Source organism: Candoia aspera, chromosome 7 (assembly GCF_035149785.1).
Source record: "Candoia aspera isolate rCanAsp1 chromosome 7, rCanAsp1.hap2, whole genome shotgun sequence".
NCBI lineage: Eukaryota > Metazoa > Chordata > Lepidosauria > Squamata > Boidae > Candoia > Candoia aspera.
Genome location: NC_086159.1, coordinates 24,200,008 through 24,223,457, shown reverse-complemented (window position 1 = coordinate 24,223,457; position 23,450 = coordinate 24,200,008). Strand labels below are relative to the sequence as shown.

The 23,450-nt window shown below is 38.8% G+C and overlaps 2 protein-coding genes across 4 annotated transcripts in view; one reads left to right on the top strand and one right to left on the bottom strand.

Moving 5' to 3' along the window:
- The window catches only part of MTERF2 (mitochondrial transcription termination factor 2), a 99,729-nt gene that overhangs the window by 36,764 nt on the left and 39,515 nt on the right, over positions 1 to 23,450 (top strand). The gene's annotated exons all lie outside the window — the stretch shown is intronic.
- RIC8B (RIC8 guanine nucleotide exchange factor B) overlaps positions 7,122 to 23,450 on the bottom strand; it is a 41,505-nt gene continuing 25,176 nt past the window's right edge. The window contains exons 5-10 of the mRNA XM_063309286.1: positions 20,217 to 20,379; positions 19,921 to 20,016; positions 17,891 to 18,035; positions 14,888 to 15,032; positions 13,538 to 13,657; positions 7,122 to 8,291 (exon numbers count right to left, since the gene is read on the bottom strand). Coding sequence (XP_063165356.1) covers positions 8,180 to 8,291; positions 13,538 to 13,657; positions 14,888 to 15,032; positions 17,891 to 18,035; positions 19,921 to 20,016; positions 20,217 to 20,379 — 781 coding nt within the window. The 3' untranslated portion in view covers positions 7,122 to 8,179. The remainder of the gene's footprint in view (positions 8,292 to 13,537; positions 13,658 to 14,887; positions 15,033 to 17,890; positions 18,036 to 19,920; positions 20,017 to 20,216; positions 20,380 to 23,450) is intronic.

The following is a 23,450-nucleotide window of genomic DNA, read 5'->3' as shown; positions in this document are numbered from 1 at the left end:
TTTAGAATAGTCAATAAAACAGAAATAGATGTTTTTCTGAAACTCCCTGGTTTTTTCCATTATCCAGCGGATATTGGCAATTTGGTCCCTAGTTCCTCTGCCTTTTCTAAACCCAGCTTGTACATCTGACAATTCTCGCTCCATGAATTGCCGAAGTCTACCTTGCAGGATCGTGAGCATTACCTTACTGGCATGTGAAATGAGTGCCACGGTTCGATAGTTTGAACATTCTTGAGTGTTTCCCTTTTTTGGTATGGGGATATAAGTTGATTTTTTCCAATCTGATGGCCATTCTTGTGTTTTCCAAATTTGCTGGCATATAGCATGCATTACCTTGACAGCATCATCTTGCAAGATTTTGAACAGTTCAGCTGGGATGCCGTCATCTCCTGCTGCCTTGTTGTTAGCAATGCTTCTTAAGGCCCATTCAACCTCACTCTTCAGGATGTCTGGCTCTAGCTCACTGACCACACCGTCAAAGCTATCCCCAATATTGTTATCCTTCCTATACAGGTCTTCTGTATATTCTTGCCACCTTTTCTTGATCTCTTCTTCTTCTGTTAGGTCCTTGCCATCGTTGTTTTTGATCATGCCCATTTTTGCCTGGAATTTACCTCCAATGTTTCTGATTTTCTGGAAGAGGTCTCTTGTCCTTCCGACTCTATTGTCTTCTTCCACTTCCGCGCATTGCTTGTTTAAAAATAATTCCTTATCTCTTCTGGCTAACCTCTGGAATTTTGCATTTAATTGGGCATATTTCCCCCTATCACTGTTGCCTTTTGCTTTCCTCCTTTCTTGGGCTACTTCTAGTGTCTCAGCAGACAGCCATTTTGCCTTCCTGGTTTTCTCTTTCTTTGGGATGTATTTTGTTGCCGCCTCTTGAACAATGTTGCGAACTTCTGTCCATAGTTCTTCTGGGACCCTATCTACTAAGTCCAGTCCCTTAAATCTATTCCTCACCTCCACTGCATATTCCTTAGGAATATTAGTGAGCTCATATCTAGCTGATCTGTGGGTCTTCCCTAATCTCTTTAGTGTGATCTTAAATTGTGCAATAAGAAGTTCGTGATCTGAACTACAGTCAGCTCCAGGTCTTCTTTTTACCGACTGTATAGATGTCCGCCACCTTTGGCTGCAAAGGATGTAGTCAATCTGATTTCGGTATTGTCCATCTGGGGAAGTCCATGTATAAAGCCGTCTCTTAGGTTGTTGGAAGAGAGTGTTTGTTATGCAGAGTGAGTTGTCTTGGCAACATTCTATCAGCCTATGTCCTGCTTCGTTTTGTTCTCCCAGGCCATGCTTACCTGTAATTCCAGGTGTCATTTGACTGCTCACCTTAGCATTCCAGTCTCCTGTGATGAAAATAACATCTCTTTTAGGCATGTTGTCCAGTAGGTGCTGCAGATCCTCATAGAACTGCTCTACTTCAGCTTCTTCAGCATCTGTGGTTGGGGCGTATATTTGGATCACTGTGACGTTAGATGGCTTGCCCTGAATTCGAATTGAGATCATTCTATCATTTTTTGGATTGAATCCAAGCACTGCTTTAGCCACTTTACTATTAATTATGAAGGCTACTCCATTTCTTCTGTGGTCCTCTTGTCCACAGTAGAAGATCTGATGGTCATTTGATGTGAAGTGGCCCATTCCAGTCCATTTCAGTTCACTGGCGCCCAAAATGTCTATCTTTAATCTTGACATCTCACCAATAACCACATCCAATTTGCCCTGGCTCATAGATCTTACATTCCAGGTTCCAATGGTGTGTTGATCCTTAGAACATCGGATTTGCCATTCACCACCAGAACCGTCGGCCGCTAGCCATCCTTTCGGCTTTGAGGTAGCTGCGTCATCACGTCTGGGGCTAGTTGAACTCATCGTCTGTTCCTCCCCAGTAGCATTTTGACCATCTTCTGACCTGGGGGTCTCATCTTCTGATGGTATACCGACATATCTCTGGTTCCATTTAGTTTTCACGGCAAGAATACTGGGGTGGGTTGCCATTACCTTCCCCAGGGATCGCATTTAGTCTGACCTCTCTGTCATGACCTTCCTGTCTTGGGTGGCCCTTCACGGTTTAGCTCATGGCATCATTGAGGTGCTCAAGCTCCAGCACCATGACAAGGTAACAATCCTTTGCTGAAGAATACCGTTCTACTTTTATAAAAAGATCTGTTTCAATCGTGTAGCTCATGCTAGTAATTAAAAAAGATAATTCAGCTGTAACTCAATGGAACACATTATAACAATTCTTGGCAAGTTGCATGAACTATCTTTAGATATACACTACCCATACTACATAAAAATGATAAGGAACAAAAGAATTTCAAAATTAAAATTAGCCTTAAAAATTCTAGTTTCAATGCATCATTGGAGAAGTTACATTTTCTTAGTTCTGCCAAGAAAGGATTGTGGCAAATGTAAAATATTACCATTTTTTCTCTCCAAGATGTTCTGTTGGAATGCTTTGGCTAAACAAGGGATTAATACTTTAAATCAGCTGATTTTGAATGAGTGTTAAAGGTTTTGAAATATTGTCTTTTAAGTTTGGCTTGTCTTCAACATATGCTTGGCAATATATATAACTGAAACATGTATTAACTATACATTTCTGAGGTTCCTGCAAATTTATCTGCTTTAAGAGATGCTATGCTTGAACGGATACCAACAATTCAGTTTTATAAGGTAGTAAAAAGTAAAATGAAAATTAGTATTAGCTATATATTTGATCTATGGAAGGAAGAATTAGAATATCCAATTTTGGAAAATCAGTGGGCCCAGGTATTAACAAACAAGAGATATATTTCTTATGATTTATAAATGAAAGTAATTAATCAGAAAATATTGTTTTGGATCTATTGAACTTTTGAAGAATGTTTAAAAAAGGGATGGAATTTAGTCTTTTTATATTGGCAATATAAGAAATTTGAAAGTTCTTTAACTCATATGATTTGGTCTTGTTCTCTTATAGCTTTGTTTTGGTTTCAGATTAAAATGTATGTTAGCATAATGTGGGGAAAAATATTATATTTAAGGAACTAAATGTGAGGTTGAATTATATTCCTAAAATATGGAAGCTGCCATCTTTTGAAGAGCTTTGGCTATATCCAGTTTGGGGTCCAGCAAAGAACATAGTCCTGATTTTAAGGAATGGATCCTGCATATGAGTTTGTAATTTATTTTTGAAAAGTCTTTGTAAAAATAAGAAAATGACACATGTTTGCTGTATGATCCAGATTTAATGATAAGCCCAATCGTTGAACTAATTTCATATAGATATGTGTACTTACCCTATGGATCTTGTCTTTTTTCCTCATTTTTTTGGTTATGTTAACCACTATAATATATATATATTAGTTTTTTTTTCTTTTTTCTGTATTATTACTTAACGTAGACTTTTTCTCTTTTGTATTTCAGTGTTTTAACAATACCAGTTACAAATTAAAATGTAAAATACTATTTTAAAGGGTTTTTTTAATTGATAATAACTTGAAAATGTACAGTTTTAAAATAATGAAAGGACAATCTGCCTGTTAGAATCAGGGTTCTCTATTAACTTATGATGCCACACCAAACCCAGATCTCTGATGCTGATAGAACAGAATTATTCATCACCTGCCATATCAATGAATCCCATAATTTTAGTCCTCTTTCATCAGATGGACATTTGCAGAGCCTTAGCTAAAGAATTCCCAAACCGTTTGGTCTAGGGGTATTTTTGCAATATTGAGAGCATGCCATGTATAAAGAATGAGGCAGGGAAGGCAGGTTACAGGGATCCTCAGGCTAGAGGTGGCCCTTTTGTAAACATACCTCAGTCATCCAAGGCCACCAAGTGACTCAACAAGTTTCCATTAATTTGGAAAGACAAGAGGGAGAATCCTAGAATTTAAAACTTTGAGAATGGATGGATGATTTATTTATCAAATTTCTAAGTCACCCAATCCTAGAAAAACTCCAAGCAGCTTCATAAGATTAAAAAGCAAGAAGAAAACTTTACATAAGAAAAGAACAGAGTCACCCCAAGAAATACTATATTCCAGTCTTGTAAAGTTCTGACACAGTTGACTCAATAAAATTCTGACTCATGCATCCAGATGAAATGCAGATTTCAGGTTTATTGATGATGTGTACAGATTGAGCAAACAGCCACGACTAAAAAAGTTCTTACACAGCTACCTGATAAAAGACACATAGGCACGTCAAAACCTCCTCCACACTCCTCCCCCTTTCCCTTAACAGTCCAGCATTCCAGTCCTGGCTGGCTGATACGACCTTGGATTCCTTCTCACTCTCAGCAACTTTTTCCCTCCCATCTGGAGCTTGACACCCGTTGCTTCAATGGCAGAGAACACAATCAACAGATGTAGCAACTCTTTGATTGTGGGTTCTGACAAGTCTCCCAATTCTGCCTTTGTCCATTAGTCCAGTATGATTTCTCTTAAGGAATTTATGAATTTTCTGCTTTTGTCTCATTAAAAGCGTTTGGAGCACTTTACACAAAAGGTGGGCAGAAGGCATAGTTGTACATCCCTGTTGTACTAAGGGAACAGTCCAAACTGTGAGGACACACAGCAGCAGAGGGGGAACAGCGATGTATATGTACCCCTGAGATGTCGCTCCTTACATGCCATTTTTATGGCCAATTTCTAGAACTCTACATTTTCTCTAGTCTTTAGTTTGAACGCATGGATGTATTACACCAGACAAATCCACAAAATTTCTCAGTCACTTGCCACATGAGGGAGACTGCTAGGGCAGAGGAGAGCAGAATGTATTTTTCTGAGCACAGTTTAATATAGTGGTCCTCACTTTTGAGCCTTACGTGCCTTTAGGTCCAGTTACCTAAAACTTCCAATACCTTCAGGAGCATCTGCATGGTGTGATCAAAAAGGCAAGATGGTGGCCTGGGAGCTCTGATTGCACTGTTGAGGCTGCCATCTTGACATTTTGGCCATACCCTGCAGATATCAAAGCATGTTTGGTAATGACAGCTATACTTTGGAATGCTTTCTACAGGCTGATTTTATATATCCCCTGCCCCAGGCTATTAGAACACTTTTATTCCACTAAAGGATTTATAGTAGTTTTAACTGCTCTGTTTCCACCCTGGCTTTACTTGTTTACTTGCCTTCCTGTCTGAGATTTTAGTACACTTGATCACCCCCTTAATTTTAGGCAGTAGAATGGAAGATTGCACTATTAAAGTTGCTTTGTATGAATGATGCATTGTATTTAACACTATGCAGATGTAGGTACTTTTGTAAATGCAGCAGAAATAAATCATATATGCTTATATCAGTCATAAAAGCCTCTATTCCCCATTCCCTGCTTCTAAGATGCCTTCATTTTATTTTGTGAACTTAATAGCTATTCATTACCATAAAGTTAACATCACAGAGCCCCATCACTTTTGTAAATATAATATTCACTTCATTTTGTACAGCTATTTCAAAATATCCAAAAGCATTTTAAGAAATGTCAGCCAATTCTGAGAAGCCTGAAATTATAGAACCACTAAGAATATGCCATTGCCTTAGTCACCTAGACTAAATCATTTTCAGTCAAGGCCCAGAGATGTGAAGAGGAAGTAAGTGAGCCAAGAAAAGGACAGAATGTTATAAAGATAACATACATACCTAGAAAATAGAAAGTGTACAACTTTTTATTTTAGGTACTAGCTTAGCAGAAATTGGGTAGTTTTAAAAACTGTATTCATGAGAGGAAAACATTGATTTGCAATAATATGTTTTAATGGAAGCTATGCTTTATTCTGAGAAACCATATATTCATCCTAAAAGAAACAGTCTCAAATGATCTCCTAGACTGAAACATCATTTGTATAAGAAACCTCAATGTAATGTTTATTCAGAACTTCTGGTTGGAATGGACCATTCATAGAAACATGGTTTGGACAATTAGGACATATGTCTTAAGCCACCATGATCCTACGGTTTGGCTCCTGAGACAACTATGATTTGGCTCCTAGGGATCTTCAACACTACCTTCTTCATATGGAATCAACTTGTACAGTGTGTGTTCCTTGACAAAATCTGTTAAGGTTTATTATTACAGAGATATAGATGACAATGTTTTTCTGTCCTAGCCCCTATACAGTATAATGATACTGTCCCCCTCAGATTAGATCAGCACTTCTCCTAATGGACTTCTGGAGGTGGTAAAAACTTCTCCAGACGTTTTGAGGGAATGAGTGCACACAATCAGTATTAAAGTGATATTGTTTCATGGTTGGAAACTACCAGGCAACCGTGCAGATTATGGTGGTATATAAATGACATAAATAAATGAATAACCTATCTACCTACCTATGTAGTTCTTCCAGATGGCATCTCTATGCCCCATTCACTCATAGTGAGATAGTTGGTGAACAATAATTTTCACATACAAAATATATCAACTCTATTAATTTGAACTATCACAGCAGTGATGATTCTACAATCATAAGAACTTCGCATAGCACCAAAACATTTGAATAGTAGTGACTGTGTGTACATGCTTTCAGTGATTATTGGATTGCCCAGTATCCACAGCTCAGTTTAAAATTAGTCCTGTGAAGGCATTCAGAGCTTACGTGGGACAAAACCATGCCCTAGAGGTCCATCCCCAACCCTTTCCTCTTTGTTCCTGACTTTGGCCAAATTAAAAATGTAATGAATGGGACATTCTTTGCTTGAATGAGGTAAGTTTGTACAATTAGAGACCCTGAAATTGGCAACAGGAAACCTAGATTAGAAATGGTACATGCAACTTGACATTCTATATGGATTTGTATTACCTGATCAGATCTCATGTTTAGACATAGTTGTTTTCATGAAAAACTGTGACTAGTGTTCTCATCATAGGAAGGACCATCATATTACTGGAGGGCCATTGTATTACTGGAAGAGCTTTACCAAATTAGAGAGACAACAGAATGGAAGACTACAGATTGGTACCAAAAATATAGTTAGCTTACATTAACAGAAGAGATGGAGAGGGCACAATTCACTAGAACATTCTCTTGGATATACTTGATTAAATTTAGGGTGAAATCAAGACCACTCCCTAATGAGACACTGTTTGAGGAGATGGGGACAACACAGTAGAACTACACACTTACATTGTATATAAAGTTTTATTGAGAGAGACTGCAATATATTTTCCATATTTATTAGAGCTAAATTGTTCTGACATCAACACAGTTCGAGACAAATTGCTTTTGTTTCCTCATTCTGTAAAATCTATTTTATCTATATCCTTTTTCCAAAGGAATTTTTAACGCAGTATTCGCCTAGTCTTTCAATTTATATAACTTTCTGAAGAGTGTCTAACCATCATTGATAAGCCCAGAACTGGTGAAAGGGTTGAGATCGTACTAGGATTGGTGTGGTTACATAATGAATTTATGGATTAGCCATTTCAGCAGCTGTTCGCAATCTCAGGGGATGAGACTGTTTTCAGAGCTGGATCTGAGGACAAAGTAACGATTTATGTGAACCTGCAGCTTTAATTGTATAAAAACACTTAACCCATTTATATAATTTAATGGTAAAAAGAGATTGATTCATCAAAATTCAGCATCCTTCAAATATGGGGAAAAAGAGGCAAATAATAGAGGAAATAAGTAAACAACCAATAATAAATTAAAGGTATCTGACAGGTAACTGTTTCTTTAAAGTGACAGTTTAATTATCTTCTTAAAGATTCCTCATAATTTTGAAATCTAGATATTCTGTTTCAGTCCTCAAAACAAGGGAATAGAGTATCTTTAAAACATAAAAAAGCAGTACAAACCCATTATAATTAGGTGAAAAACACTGATTTTTTTTTAAAAAAACCAGAAGCTATGCTTGAAGGGTTTTAAAACACCTCCTGGTTTCATATTTAATGGATGACTCCTAATAGGGTTGATTTCAGAGCTAAAGAACAACATCGTAATCTTTTCAATTTTACTCCACATTTTTCATCTTACTGAACACAGCTAGCTTGAAGTTAATAAATGTCATTTCTTGTTGCTATGTAAACTGGTATCTTAGAAATGCTAATAAGTACACCACATAATTTATAATTTAAACATTTTGATTTATAAAACTGTTGCAACAGTGCTTTAACATTCAGATAATGAACAATGCCATGAGTAAGGAAAGATGAGTGAGAGAATGTGAAAATAGCTGATCTTCTAGTCAGAATCTGAAGTTTCATGCTCATTGGCTTGATACTGGCAGGCTATTTCTTCCAAAGGTGTCATGGTGCCATCTGGTCGTACTCCCATGGGTGTAATAACTTTGTCCCTATATAAGTGAAAAGAAAAAGATTCAAGTTTTGTCTTGCCAGATAGTTAAAAAAATGGCAAAGAATATTATTAGTACATTCACATATGCATACATACAAATTGAGCAAAATGTGCAGTGTGAAATTGCCACCTCCTTCTTCTAGCTCACCTCAGCAACTCAATGGATTACAAATTAAAATGAAATGAGATACCCAGATGTCTCTGGAGTACAAAAACCCAAAATTTCAAAGCCACTAGGTGCTATCAATTAACAGGGCTGGAGAAGAATACCAACCTGCATGGTTTAAAGTTTTGAGGAAACTTAGATTTCAAGCATGTGAAGATAAATGGGGCAACCCCCAAAATGGGCTGCTGGCTGACTGGGGGAAGTAGGGCATAACACTAATAAAGACTTCATTCACAAGGCACACATTCACTAAGCCAATTATGACCTATCTGAAAAAAAAGAAATCAATCACTAATGGAATAAGGACAAAGAATAGATTTACTCTTGATTAAATAAAAAAAAATGAGTAAATAAAAAGCTGCCTCTGCTTATTCCTAATCTCCACTAATATGCTGAAGTCCCACCTGCCAGTCAGAGAACAGTCAAATCTCTCAGTTAAAAACCACAACTGTATACATATTAATTTCACTGAATGAGAGAAGTCAGTCAAGAAAAGAGATTTGTCCTACCCAACCTGCTTCTAGTGGAGCTTCAGTAGTGGTGCATTCATTTAGATGCAGCCAGATTTTTCTCTCTCCCACACCCTTTAAAAAAAAAACTGTTGCTTTTGTTTGCAGCTGTTTAATTATACGATTGACAGCCATTTTAATCTCTTCAAAAGCCCCCGAGGCCTCTCACTGTTAATCCAATTATATCTACTCCACAAACTACAGCCTCCTATCAAGTTGATTAATTATTGATTAAGCCAATCAAACAGTATTAGCACAGATTTATTTAAGCTCTTCATAATCTTATTTAATATTTGTGGATTATGGCAAAAGCTGTCAGGACAGTTACATTTTGATCCTCTCCTGAAAATGTTTTCTTCATATTTTCAACAGATGCTATAAACCAATAAAACAAGGACATCCGTGTACCAGCCCTCTCCGATCATCCCCATCTTAAAAAGGCTCACCTCGGCATGAGAACCTAACAATAGAGAAGTCTCTGGCTTGACATCCCACTAATTTCTCAGAAACACAGTTGAAATCAGGTGCTGTGCAGAACACCAATGCCCCCCCCCCCCCCCAAAAAACCTGGCAGTTCAACCCAACCTAGTGCATTCAGATGTGCTGGGACTAGAGCTGTTAGAATTCCCAGGCAGCATGTTGGCTGGAAAAACTGGGAGTTGCATTCCCTAGAATACAATTACCTGGGAGCATGGTAATTAAGCACAGTGAAGCTTAAGTCAGAGAATAGGTGTTATAGGATTGCAGTAAATAAAAACTGTTAGAGCAGCAGCTTCCAGACTGCAATGATTAGCCCTAGCTTCAGTAGAACTGCTCCAGCACTTCTGGTAATGTCACCAGGAGGTGGTAGAGAAAACTTATGATACAAACATTGATTTGCATATATTCATACATGCTATATACTTCATATATAATACCATGTTGGTTTGCACCTTCCAAATACCTGGCTGCTGCGGGCTAAACGTTTAGTAGAGGGCAATGAAAGCTATCTTCAAAGTCTCAATGCCTCTTCTAGCCACCCGTGGAGAAATAATAAAAAAATGACCACACTGACCATTCTTGTTCTTACTTGCAAGGCATGATCTTGCAAAGCAATAAGCAACACCTTCCAGAATTGTATTCCAAGCGGACACATATGTATATGAATATACTTTTTTGAATCTCCTTGTTTAATCCTCACAGGACTGGATAACTTCCAAGACTGCTTTTTCTTTCAAATAAAAAAGGATATATTCAGTACTATTTGTTAGCAAACATGACAGAATGAAAGACTTAATAAAAACACATTCTTCTTCCAAATCTTTCATTAACCCTTCAAATGTATCTATAGAATGTTTGTTTCTGCCTTCTGCGTGCCATTTAGTTGGTCAACTCCCAATCCATTGCCTTATTTTCAAGGGTCTTTCTTTCTTGCCTGTTCTGTGTACAACAGTCACTGTTAACACATGGAACTAATGCTAGTTGCCTGTAATAAAGCAACCGTATTGCAAACACCGGCCTGTTCCTTTGATAAAATAGTGTATTGGGGAACCCATTCACCTCTCTATAATTGAGTGCCACATAATAGTGCCGACCCTTTTATGTACACTATTTTGTTCCAGAGTTAGAAAAGGAGAGAAAAACCGACAGAGGCACTATTTTTTTCAGCCACCACTGTGATTAATTCTGCATTTTTAATGAGCAAGGCTGCTACTTAGGCTGGTTTGGTTACGTCCTTGTCTTACTGATTTCTTGTTAATGCACAACAAAACCCAAACTATGATAATTGGGGACTGTTTCATCAGCAAAAGGATTCCTACTATTAATACAGGGTTGGCTTGGAAAAAGCACCGTGGCATTATAATTACTCAGTGAATTCCTAGTTGTGCCACCAGTTTACAATTGCAGGAAAATATTTATAAAGCATTTTAATTAATACTGAAAACTTCCAAGCACACAAGGCAGACAAAGAGCTGCATGCATATCACAAAACTGATGTTATACTAGATGGCAACTGGCCTTCTGAAATTAAGATTCAGCTGGTCACTGTCACACTTCCAATCAGAAAATGGTATCAAAGACAACATAATTTTTAAATATCTCAGGCTGTCTTGAAGTACTGTGAGCTCTCTCCTGAATTCTGTTGAAGTCTCCAAATCATGTAGCAAGTCAATGAAACCTTGCTAAGAGAAGAGTAGAAACTGTGGTGCCAAATATTTAGAAATATTCATGTTCACAGAGGTACACTCTGGAATGCTTTTAAGATCAATTGTAATCTGAGGCTGTGCTTTTTTTAACACTTTCTAGGAGAGTTATGACTCATCTAAAATGATCAATTATCCCAAAAAAGTCAGTAGAACCAATCACTCAACTCAGTGCATGAGTTTCCAGTATGTTTCAGTATACTCAAAGAGATTTTCTTGATGCCCACAAGGATCAATGCCCTACCTGATTTTATTTAATTTTTCTCGTATCTTAAGATAAATAAATGGGTTGCTACCATGCTAAAAAACGTAGCCAGCCTCTAGCATTATCTTTTATTTCCAAGAATGTCTTTGGACCCTACATAAGCTTGAGAGATATTCTTAGAAAATGAAATAATGTGTACATCATTTGGAGCAGTGCTTTGATTGTAGCAACACTCACTGAAGTACTTGGTGCAGCCATTTTGAGAACTTTCCCAAGTCTGCATGTGTGCCTTCTACTGGAATTGAAGCACTTCTATAAATTATTCATGCAATCCTAAAAATTGTAGATGGCTGCAGTCCAGTGCTTGTTAGGACTGGGCTCTTGGCCCAAGAAAAATATCAAAGTAACCTGAAGCATTACAGAGGGTTTGAAGAGTAGGGGGATCTTCCTAGCCAGCTTGCTTTTCTTAAATGTTTTTGGACCTCTAAGACAATCAGTTTGTGAAGTTGCCAATGGTATGTTCTGAAAATTCCAAATCTGCCCTTCGGTTCAATTATTATTATTAGCTGCACCTCCCATTTTATTAATGCAGATAATAATAATTGAGCCAAAGGGCAGATTTCGAATTTTCAGAATATATCACTGGCAACTTCACAAACTGATTGTCATAGAGGTCCAAAAACATTTAAGAGAAAGCAAGCTGGATAGGAAGATCCCCCTACTCTTCAAACCCTCTGTAATGCTTCAGGTTACTTTGATATTTTTCTTTGATTGAGTATTCCAATCCACCTCCTGAGCTGAAATTTGCATTCTAACATTGTCCTATCCTTCTTTCACTAACTAAAACTGGCTTATTTTCTCTTCTTTATTCTTAAACTGGTTTCTACTGTTTAGAAAAGCCTCTATACCCTTGAAAACAATTTTAGAAGTGGTGACTAGCCACATGAATCATAAACTGGGGTGCATTATCTATTGATTCAGTACAGTGAAACTAAGTATGAGAAAGATATAGCAAAAATAAATCAACCAACCAACCAACCAACCAACCTAGGACCAGATAAAAGTTGCATGCTGTAAATTTATATTCCCTAGTAGCAGTATAAACTAACCACACACATGATCTTGGGTAGTATTAAAGTCCTGATCAAGCAAGTAGCATCACAAAGCAGAGAGAATGGAACACACTCCAAATCTTCAGCACTGCAGGGAAAGTGCAGCCTGACAGACAGGGCAAACATGCACAAACACAAAAGAATGAGAGAGAAGTACGATTCTAAAGAGAGTAGCAGAAAGGGGTTGAAGTGTCTGGATTTGGGAGCTGGGAAAGGGTGAGAGACTCCTAGCTGTGCTATGCATAGATAACATATTTCTCTGGGCTAATCTTATCTGTATAACCCACCCCCAGATCATGAAATAACTAAAAACAGAATGAGTTCCAGCTAATTTATTCCATTTCTGATCAATTTACATCTTATGTTATGCAGAGTAGTTAGGAACTAAATGTTGCCCATCTATGCAAAACCAGAACGAAATCATTCCCAGACTTATGAAACGTATCAGTACCAACTAAACATCTTAACCGAAGAAATAACCTGGAGGTAATCACAATGTCTTTTATTAGGGAATGTTTGCAATAGTCGTACAGGTCAATATGCCTCACATTTTAGAAAAGGCTCCAGCTTTAGGAATACTTACTCCATCCCATGATATAATTTGGTATTATGGAATTTGCATGTCACAGAAGGCAATCAGTTTTACTTGTAAGTATTACCACTTCCATTCAAAAGGACTCTGATGTTTTGGTTTGTAAAACAGCAATGACCAGTCATTCCACAATGGTCCCACTTTCAGGCAGAAAGGGAATTCTTTCAAAAATGGCCATATAGTTATTTTCAGCAAAATGCAGAGCGCTCAGTAAAGACAGTACCTCTTTTAGGTACACATGACTGCAACTTGTAAAACTCTTAACGTACTTGCTGGATATCTTTTTAAATTTAGTTAATTATGATCAATGACCAGATTTTGGATATTATAGCAAAATGGTCCTTGGACAGTGGAGTAGCTGAATACCCTTTAAGAGCTGCCCTGATGCAAACATATAAATTAAACACAGTGAAAATTGTTAATGATGGTGAAACTGTGTGAAGGATAAAGAAATGAACATGAAAAGAGATACATTACCTAGAAAGCTTATCAAACATATTGACCAGTTTCATTGCTTCGTATTCCTTTTGTTCCTCAGTCATTTCATCCATTGGGTTAGGCATTGGCTCTTCTAAATGACCTGTAATTAAGTTAATGCTTTGGGAAGTGGGAAAAGGGAAAAGAACAATAAGTAAAAAAAAAAATTCAAGAAGATTTTTCAGAAATACTGCTCCACAAGTTTTTAAACTAAAATTGGAAATCTCAGTCTATCACAAAATACAGCCCCCAACTACATTCCAGAACTGGAATGTACCCTTAGTTCTCAAAAATGAACATCACTTTAAGTGTTACGACTTCTCTCAGCCCTTGCAGTCTGACCATCTCAAAATGATTCTGCTCAAAGTTAGTTATAACCCATGACTTCTAGGGTCTTATGACTAGTCCTCAAAGTTCCGGTTGTTCACGTGAACAAATGTGCTTCTTCTGCACTGGTGCAGCCGGGGCCTCTATCACACCCTGCCCAGGGCCTCCATTTGTGCCCCGCCCAGGGCCTTCTTTCACAAAAGAGGCCTGGTGCATGAAAGAAAGCCCCGGCTATGCTAGCTCGAAAGAAGACCCTTCTAGCTGCATCCTTCTTTCACGCTGGCACAGCTGGGGTCTTCTTTCATCTGCTAGGATTCTTTTGTGAAAGAAGGCCCTAGGCGGGGCATGAACAGAAGACCTGGGTGTGGCGCGAGAGAAGCCCCAGCTGCACCATGCAAAAGAGGGTGGCACGAAAGAAGGCCCTGGCTGGTACAATAATGGCACATGCTGCAGCAGGCAGGCCGGATGGCAGGGCTGGGCAGCAGGGGCAGCTGGCAGCAGCAGGTAGCCAAAATGGCAGAGATGGGGGGGCAGATGGGTGGGGAAGAGTTGAAAAGGAAGCAGAGGAGGCAGCTCCTTACCTTACCAAGGCATGAGGTTCGGAGGGACCAAGCTGGGAATGGCTTGGATCAGGGTGGGTCCTCACCTAATGATCGGTGGAATTTAGTTAATGATAGCAATGGGGACTGCCGGGATTGCTGTGGCTAAGCGTTGTGGTCACGTTATGTCATGCTTTATGACTGCATCGCCTAGCAACAGAAATTCCAGTCCCAGTTACCATCGTTAACAAAGGATTACCTGTATAAGAAGACTCAGTTCCAAAAGTAAGGGGCCAGATCTCTGACAAACAGAAGGAGAGACAAAAATAGAAACTGTATAGATCAGTGTTTTTCAAACTTGGCAACTTTCAGATGTGCTGGCTGGGGAATTCTGGGAGTTGAAGTCCACACATCTTAAAGTTGCCAAGTTTGAAAAACTGGCATAGGTGAAGGGAGGGAGGGCAGAATTCAAGCCATGCTGTACTTTGGCTTTGCAGATTTGTATTCTTCCGTGTCTGTATCTTCATCATCCGAGTACCAGTTTTCTCCTCTTCCTCCAGCTAAGAGGCCTCTTGCTGCCAGCAGGCCTGCTGCATTGCCATAACCAGTGTACTTCAACAAGCTGTCAACTGCAAAACATCAGGAAACAATTCGTTGGAAAGCATCAAAACTGTGGCTTGAAGACAGAATGGGATTAATTTTTTTTTTTCATTTTTGGATTGGAATTTCAGAAAATCACTCTTCAGGCATTAAGCCCAACTGGGATATATATACTCTAAGGATCACATGGCTGTGCATGATCACCTCAGCTGAAGTAGCTGAGTGGCAAATCTGAAGAGTTTTTCTACTCACCTTTGGGTAAGTGAGAGGAGGACTCTCCAAATAGCGGGTGACCCTGACAAAGCAGAATGCATAGGCTCATGGGGAGCTGTGTTCACGTTTTAGACTGGATTCTAACAGGAGAGGATGGCCATAAAGGACAGTTTAATGGGAAGGCCTGTACATGCAGCTTTGCACCCTACACTGTGTGCACAATTATTAGGCAAGTGAGTATTTTGACCATATCATTTTTATGCATATTTTCCACTTCCAAGCTGTATAAACCTGAATGCTTATTGGATATAAGCATATCAGGTGATGTGTATTTGTGTAATGAGGGAGGGTGTGGCCTAAGGAGATCAACACCCTATATCAAGGTGTGCATAATTATTAGGCAGCTTCTTTTCCTCAGGCAAAATGGGCCAAAAAAGAGATTTAACTGACTCTGAAAAGTCAAAAATTGTAAAAAGTCTTTCAGAGGGATGCAGCACTCTTGAAATTGCTAAGATATTGGGGCGTGACCACAGAACCATCAAACTTTTTGTTGCAAATAGTCAACAGGGTCGCAAGAAACGTGTTGAGAAAAAAAGACGCAAATTAACTGCCAAAGATTTGAGAAGAATCAAACGTGAAGCTACCAGGAACCCATTATCCTCCAGTGCTGTCATATTCCAGAACTGCAACCTACTTGGAGCGCCCAGAAGTACAAGGTGTTCAGTGCTCAGAGACATGGCCAAGGTAAGGAAGGCTGAAACTCCACCACCACTGAACAAGACACATAAGTTGAAACGGCAAGACTGGGCCAAGAAATATCTGAAGACAGATTTTTCAAAGGTTTTATGGACTGATGAGATGAGAGTGACTCTTGACGGACCAGATGGATGGGCCCGTGGCTGGATCAGTAACGGGCACAGAGCTCCACTTTGACTCAGACGCCAGCAAGGTGGAGGTGGGGTACTGGTATGGGCTGGTATTATTAAAGATGAGCTAGTTGGACCTTTTTGGGTTGAAGATGGACTCAAAATCAACTCCAAACCTACTGCCAGTTTTTAGAAGACACTTCCTTCAAGCAGTGGTACAGGGAAAAGTCTGCATCTTTCAAGAAGACCATGATGTTTATGCAGGACAATGCTCCATCACATGCATCGAAGTACTCCACTGCGTGGCTAGCCAGTAAAGGCCTCAAAGATGAAAGAATAATGACATGGCCCCCTTCCTCACCTGACCTAAACTCTATTGAGAACTTGTGGGCCCTTCTCAAATGGGAGATGTACGGTGAAGGAAAACAGTACACCTCTCTGAACAGTGTCTGGGAGGCTGTGATTGCTGCTGCACAAAAAGTTGATCGTCAACAGATCAAGAAACTGACAGACTCCATGAATGGAAGGCTTATGACTGTTATTGCAAAGAAGGGTGGCTATATTGGTCAATGATTTTTTGTTTGAAATGTCAGAAATGTTTATTTGTAAATTTTGAGTTGTTTGTTTATTATTCTCACTTTAACAGATGAAAATAAACGAGTGAGATGGGGGAATTTTCATTTTTCATTTAGTTGCATAATAATTCTGCACACTAATAGTTGAGCAATAATTGTGCACACATAGGTATGCTCCTAAGAAAGCCAAAACCTCACTTTTACTTTCTTAAATACTCAGGTTTGAGGTTTATTAACATTTTGGATTGACCGAGAGCACTGTAGTTGTTCAATAATGAAATTCATCCTTAAAAATACAACTTGCCTAATAATTGCGCACGCAGTGTATACATACTAGTTAAGACTTTATGGCTGAAAAAGTCTAAGATTAAGTTTAATAACTCTTATTTGTCTTCAATTTAATCTGTCCTAAGACATTTTCAGAGAAGGAAATAGTAGACTAGTTGCCATAAAAAGTGACACGCTCGTGTTTTATAAATTGTGGTTGAAGGTCAGATCTGTAAAGTACATCTTCCAGTACTTCTAGATTTAAAAAAAACTATATATTTTTTTTATTGGCAAGAGATAGCCAGCTCAGCAAGTGACTACAGGTAGTCCTTGCTTAGCAAACACTTGTTCAGCAAGTCTTCGAAGTACAATGGCGCTGAACAAGGAGACTTATGGCCAGTCCTCAGAGTTGCAGCCATTGCAGTGTCCCCATGGTCATGTGATTGCAATTTGGGTGCTTGGAAACCAAGCTTTTTAAGTTTGTAATTGGCGCGCTTTTGCTCATTCTCAGCTTTCTTCGTACTTTGCATACTATTCATTCAATAAATTAGTTTTCTCTAGTAATTACTGATGAGACTCCTTTTATTGGAATAGGCAATCATTACATGCAATTTGGGTGCTTGGAAACCAGCACACAATTACAATGGTCACAATGTCCCGCGGTCATGTGATTGCCATTTGTGACCTTCACTGCCAGCTTCCGACAAGCAAAGTCAATGGGGAAGCCAGCAGGTAGTCACGAGTTGTGGTTGTGCAACATTGTGCTTAACGACCGTGTGCGATTTGCTTAACAACTGCAACTGGAACTACTGGAACTGCCATCGTAAGTCATGTGATTTTTCACTTTATGCCTGCTTCACTTAGCAAAAGAGTTCCCAGTCCTGGTTATGGTCATTAACTGAGGACTACCTGAATTTGCAAATATGCTATAACCACTCTTATGCTCCAGTAAAAATCAGTCTGTACCTCTCTCCTTACAAAGAACAAAAAGGAATTCTGCAGCAATTTGCTTCACTCCTAGATCAACGTGAGTCATAAGACGGACTAATTTGTTTCTCAGTGTTGTGCCCACTTCAGGACGATTAGATACATCTCTCAAAGGAGGCAGCACCTACAGACACAGAAAGGTAAGAAGAGGAATCAATCCCAATGCAAGGTGTCGCCACACTTATTTCTTTAAATTCTTCAAAATAATTCCACTTTTTTTCTGGCTATCTAAACAATTTGCATGCAAGAGATCTATTGAATTAAATGATGTTAAAAAAGGGATAGAGTTAATGCTCACTACAATCTGGGCCATATAAATTTGATAAATAAATTGATAAATAAATAAATAAAAATAATTATGGAACAATTCTGGCATCTTAAAATATATATCTACTTTGGTTGTTAAGAGTTCTAACATTGAATTTACAGTTCCGGTTTAATCCATAGGTATAATTGTCTTATGCCGATTTGGATGATCTGAAAGTTACTTCACACAACAGAAATTCAGCATGCATCAGTCATATACCTCAGGAAAAAGCTACACACACACACACACACACACAGCTGTTTTTTGGGGAGGGGGCTCCAGCAGTAGAAAAAAACTTTTATCCTGCAAATTTCAACAGGGAATCATGCCAGTCAATCTCAATAGAAGAAAAAATTCAAAACCCAAATCCCCAACCCCTACCTAGAAAATACCAAGATGCTCATAACAGAGAAAATGGTACAGTCACAGAAGTTTTTAAAATCACTGCCATTCAGGCTTAAACGTTGAATTAGAAACTAGAGACTAGGTTATCAATGAAGAGCGATTTTAGGATTTTTTTACAAAATACTTTTCAATGTTAGAACCTTTTCTGCAGATTTAAGACTCCTAAATCCTAATGACATAAAATTTGCTATGAAAGGCTCATCATTAATGGGGTTGGTACAAGGGGGAAGGCAATGCGATATTCAGTTCTGAAAGAGAATGTTACTGTCCATCTTCTGGACCACACGACACATGCCACCATCTTATTTAAGTGTGCTTGTTGCTTCCTATAAATGTTACATTTACATCCCATTTCATCCTAAAACACAAGCCCATTTTATTGTTTTTCAAAGCAATCAGAACTTAGATGTGCAGGAGAAGCAACAAAGGGGTTTTTGTTGCAGACTTTGGGTAATGCAACTCCTTCCCCAGAATGGTCTAACAGTGTACCATTCTGCAGGCTTAAATAAAAATATCTGGGGGTGAACATCAGTAACCTTAATAAAATAAGCTATTTTTATGATTCAGAAATTTTAACACTGTTGCTTTCACGCTCTTGTGAATGTACAGGTGGTCCTTGTTTAACAACTGCTTGTTCAGTGACTGTTCAAATGACAATGCTGCATGAATGGTAGTTACAACTGGACCTTGTACTTAAAGTCATCGCAGTGTTCCTGTAGTCACAGAATTGCGATCCAGGCACTCAGCACCTGGATTGCAATTATGCCATTGCAGCATCCCATGGTCACATGATTGCAATTTGCAACCCTCCTACTGGCTTCCCACAAGCAATGTCCATGGGGAAGCTGGCAGGAAGTTGGAAGTCACAGTCACATGAGGTCCTCACTTAACGATGGCAACTGAGACTGCCATCACTAAGCAGTGCGGTCACGTAGTTTTTCAACGTACAACCACATTGCTTAACTATGGAGTTTCCGATCCCAGTTAGCATCATTAAATGAGGACTACCTGTATATCATTTTCCATTTCTTCTAAATAGTCATTTTAGGCTGCCTAAGTTGTGAATAAGCTCCACTGAACAAAGTTAATATTTACTTTCAAGAAAACCTGTATGTTGTACAATATCAGCAATTTCATTCATTTATCCCTTTTTCAGCTTTGTGTTGCCCTACACTTCCAGAGCAAAAAAATTACTGGAGAAGGATCAGATTCTTTAATGAACAGAAATTAATATTTATGCATAGTTGGTACAAAAGTTTCCATCACATTTTAGTCTTTGGCTACCCCCATGTCTCACCTGAGCTTTAATAAACTTCCTAATGTTCCGATGGGATCGGCAGCATCTTGTTAGTAAACTGAGCACTGGAGTGAGGCCTTCCCGATAGCTGCTCCCCTAAAGAATAAAGAATTCAACATTTTTCCAACAACATAACTCAAATGTTATGGCACACACCACTCTTATTCTAGTAGATGGAGTCACCTATTTCCATGGTGGCTCATCCAAACTTCAAAACATTTTAAAGATGTAAAATATTAAAAAAAGTTTTTTAAAATCAAACAATGGAACAGGCTCCCAAATTCAAGGGTTCTAACCTTGTCAATTCTCTTCTCCATGAACTTCAGTAGCACCTGAATGGCATCCATATTCATGCCATTGTATTTCATATCAGTTTCCTCTGCATCTTCTTGAGTGGATGGACTGATAAGGACATCCAAGCAAGAAACTGGAACGTTGCTTAACAGGTTGATCGCATTGCTGAAATTTAAAGGTCATTATCTTAAAACTATACTTGAAAATAAATCTTCAGTAAAGACAAATTCTAAGCATTTGTGTTGATGACACACATTTCTGCATGTAATTTTATACTTGTGTACGTAATATGGGGATGAAGCCCTTGAAACAGGGGCATAAGAGCATGGGTTATAATGCTGCAATGATACAATAGCTAAAGCATCTCAATACAACAAGTTATATTTGAATGGTTTTAGACTTTTCTAATTGGTATTTTCAGCAATTCACTAAACACTTGTATTGCATTTTCAGGATGCAATATGGAATCAAGAACCAGGAGCATCTTGGTTACGAATTCTGACACTTTTAGGGAAGAGTAAAGAAGCATGCAAGCAAAGGCTCACCCTGTCTGGGCACCATGCAGGGAGAACCAGAGTCACAGTGCTGCCTAGAAGCAGTGTGCAAGTAGCTGCTTCTGCTAGCTTGCTTATTCTGTCACCATGGTACAGACTGAAAGGTGGGTCACCTTTGAAAGCGTAGCTGCCTCATCACATCATCATTTTTTTACCCTCTGTGACATATAAGCAAGCATTGAGCCCAACATGCCCAATCCCCCACACCACCCAGCAAAGAAGACAAGCAAGGTGATAGTGCAGCCATCTTTTGCTTCCATAACTATAATTATGAGGGGTTCTTATTGATTTGTATAACGTTTAAAATCTAAAAACATTTTCCCCCAAGTCATTTAGGCCTTTAACTTATCCTGTCAGCCTAGATTCACCTAATAGTAGCATTGTTAGTAGCATTGTTATGTTCAGATGTTAGTTAAGAATTAGCAATCAGGGTATTTGGATCCTTTTTCACTTAGAGCAAGAATTTCACTAAGATGTAGTTATATCTGTCTACTACTTTGTCCCTTCAGCCAGTGCTCTTTTTTACTCCCTTAAAGCAGAACCAATTTAAATTGAAATGCTTAACACGTGCTGGAGATTGAGTTTTGCTTTTCACAAAATAATCTGCTTGAAGCAAAACAGAGTTGGCAAAGAACAATAGGATTTTAATTCAGAAAAAGAAAAGGAAGCTTGGATCCTTTCCATGGAAAGCTCCTTTTTGCTGGTTTCTTATGAAGCGATGGTGTTCCCAAACACCTACAGAATTAATTTTCTGGATCACTGTGCTCAAGTTATTCTTTTCAATAACTGGAGTCTGGCTTTCTGAACTTTGTCACTCCACCTGACAGTTTTATTTGTGGTCAAGGAGTGTATGAAATTCTCCACCTACCAGGAAGTTACTGACTAGGCACAGATCAGCACAATAATGTTTGCATTCCTCCTCCAGGGGGTAGAAATGCTGCGTATATTATTATCTCTCTCAGCTTCCTAAAGATCATTAATCACCAAGACATGACATCCACCTACTCAGGCTCTCAGCCCCCTCCTGATATGCAAAAGTGAAAGCAAACAACACTTTAGCACCAGCGAAAGCCGTGATTAAAGTCTTCAGAGTGGGCAAACATGGCATTTACCATAACTCACATCTACTGAAATTGTGGGTAGTTGGCTATTTTACGTGACAGAACGCACAGAGCCAAAACAATCAGCTTACATATTCATTCTTCATTAATGGAGGATCTTTTAAAATTTATATATAGATAGAAAATTAAATTAATAAAATGAATTCAATTCCCTGAATTCATTTTATTAATTTAAATTTGTCTTTTTTAAACCTTTCTAAAAAGGTTCTCCAGATTTATCTTCTGAAGATAGTATTTTTTCTTAAAAATTATCATTAAAACTAGAAAATATCTGAAAATACTTTAAAGTCTCCATTCAAAGTTCTTTAAAACTGAATTCACAACCTTTAACAAGCAACCCGCTTTGTTGTTTATTCGTTCAGTCGCTTCCAACTCCTTGTGACTTCATGGACCAGCCCACGCCAGAGCTTCCTGCCGGTCGTCAACACCCCCAGCTCCCCCAGGGACGAGTCCATCACCTCTAGAATATCATCCATCCACCTTGCCCTTGGTCGGCCCCTCTTCCTTTTGCCCTCCACTCTCCCTAGCATCAGCATCTTCTCCAGGGTGTCCTGTCTTCTCATTATGTGGCCAAAGTATTTCAGTTTTGCCTTTAATATCATTCCCTCAAGTGAGCAGTCTGGCTTGATTTCCTGGAGGATGGACTGGTTTGATCTTCTTGCAGTCCAAGGCACTCTCAGAATTTTCCTCCAACACCACAGTTCAAAAGCATCGATCTTCCTTCTCTCAGCCTTCCTTATGGTCCAGCTCTCGCAGCCATATGTTACTACGGGGAACACCATTGCTTTAACTATGCGGACCTTTGTTGTCAGTGTGATGTCTCTGCTCTTAGCTATTTTACTGAGATTTGTCATTGCTCTTCTCCCAAGGATTAAGCGTCTTCTGATTTCCTGACTGCAGTCAGCATCTGCAGTAATCTTTGATCCTAGAAATACAAAGTCTTTCACTGCCTCTACGTTTTCTCCCTCTATTTGCCAGTTATCAATCAAGCTGGTTGCCATAATCTTGGTTTTTTTGAGGTCTAGCTGTAAACCAGCTGTTGCACTTTCTTCTTTCACCTTCATCATAAGGCTCCTCAGTTCCTCTTCGCTTTCAGCCATCAAAGTGGTATCATCCGCATATCTGAGATTGTTAATGTTTCCTCCAGTGATTTTAACTCCAGCCTTGGATTCCTCAAGCCCAGCATGTCACATGATGTGTTCTGCGCACAAGTTGAATAGGTAGGGTGAGAGTATACAGCCCCGCCGTACTCCTTTCCCAATCTTAAACCAGTCCGTTGTTCCGTGGTCTGTTCTTACTGTTGCTACTTGGTCGTTATACAGATTCTTCAGGAGGCAGACAAGATGACTTGGTATCCCTATACCACTAAGAACTTGCCACAATTTGTTCTGGTCCACACAGTCAAAGGCTTTAGAATAGTCAATAAAACAGAAATAGAAGTTTTTCTGAAACTCCCTGGCTTTTTCCATTATCCAGCGGATATTGGCAATTTGGTCCCTAGTTCCTCTGCCTTTTCTAAACGCAGCTTGTACATCTGGCAATTCTTGCTCCATGAATTGCT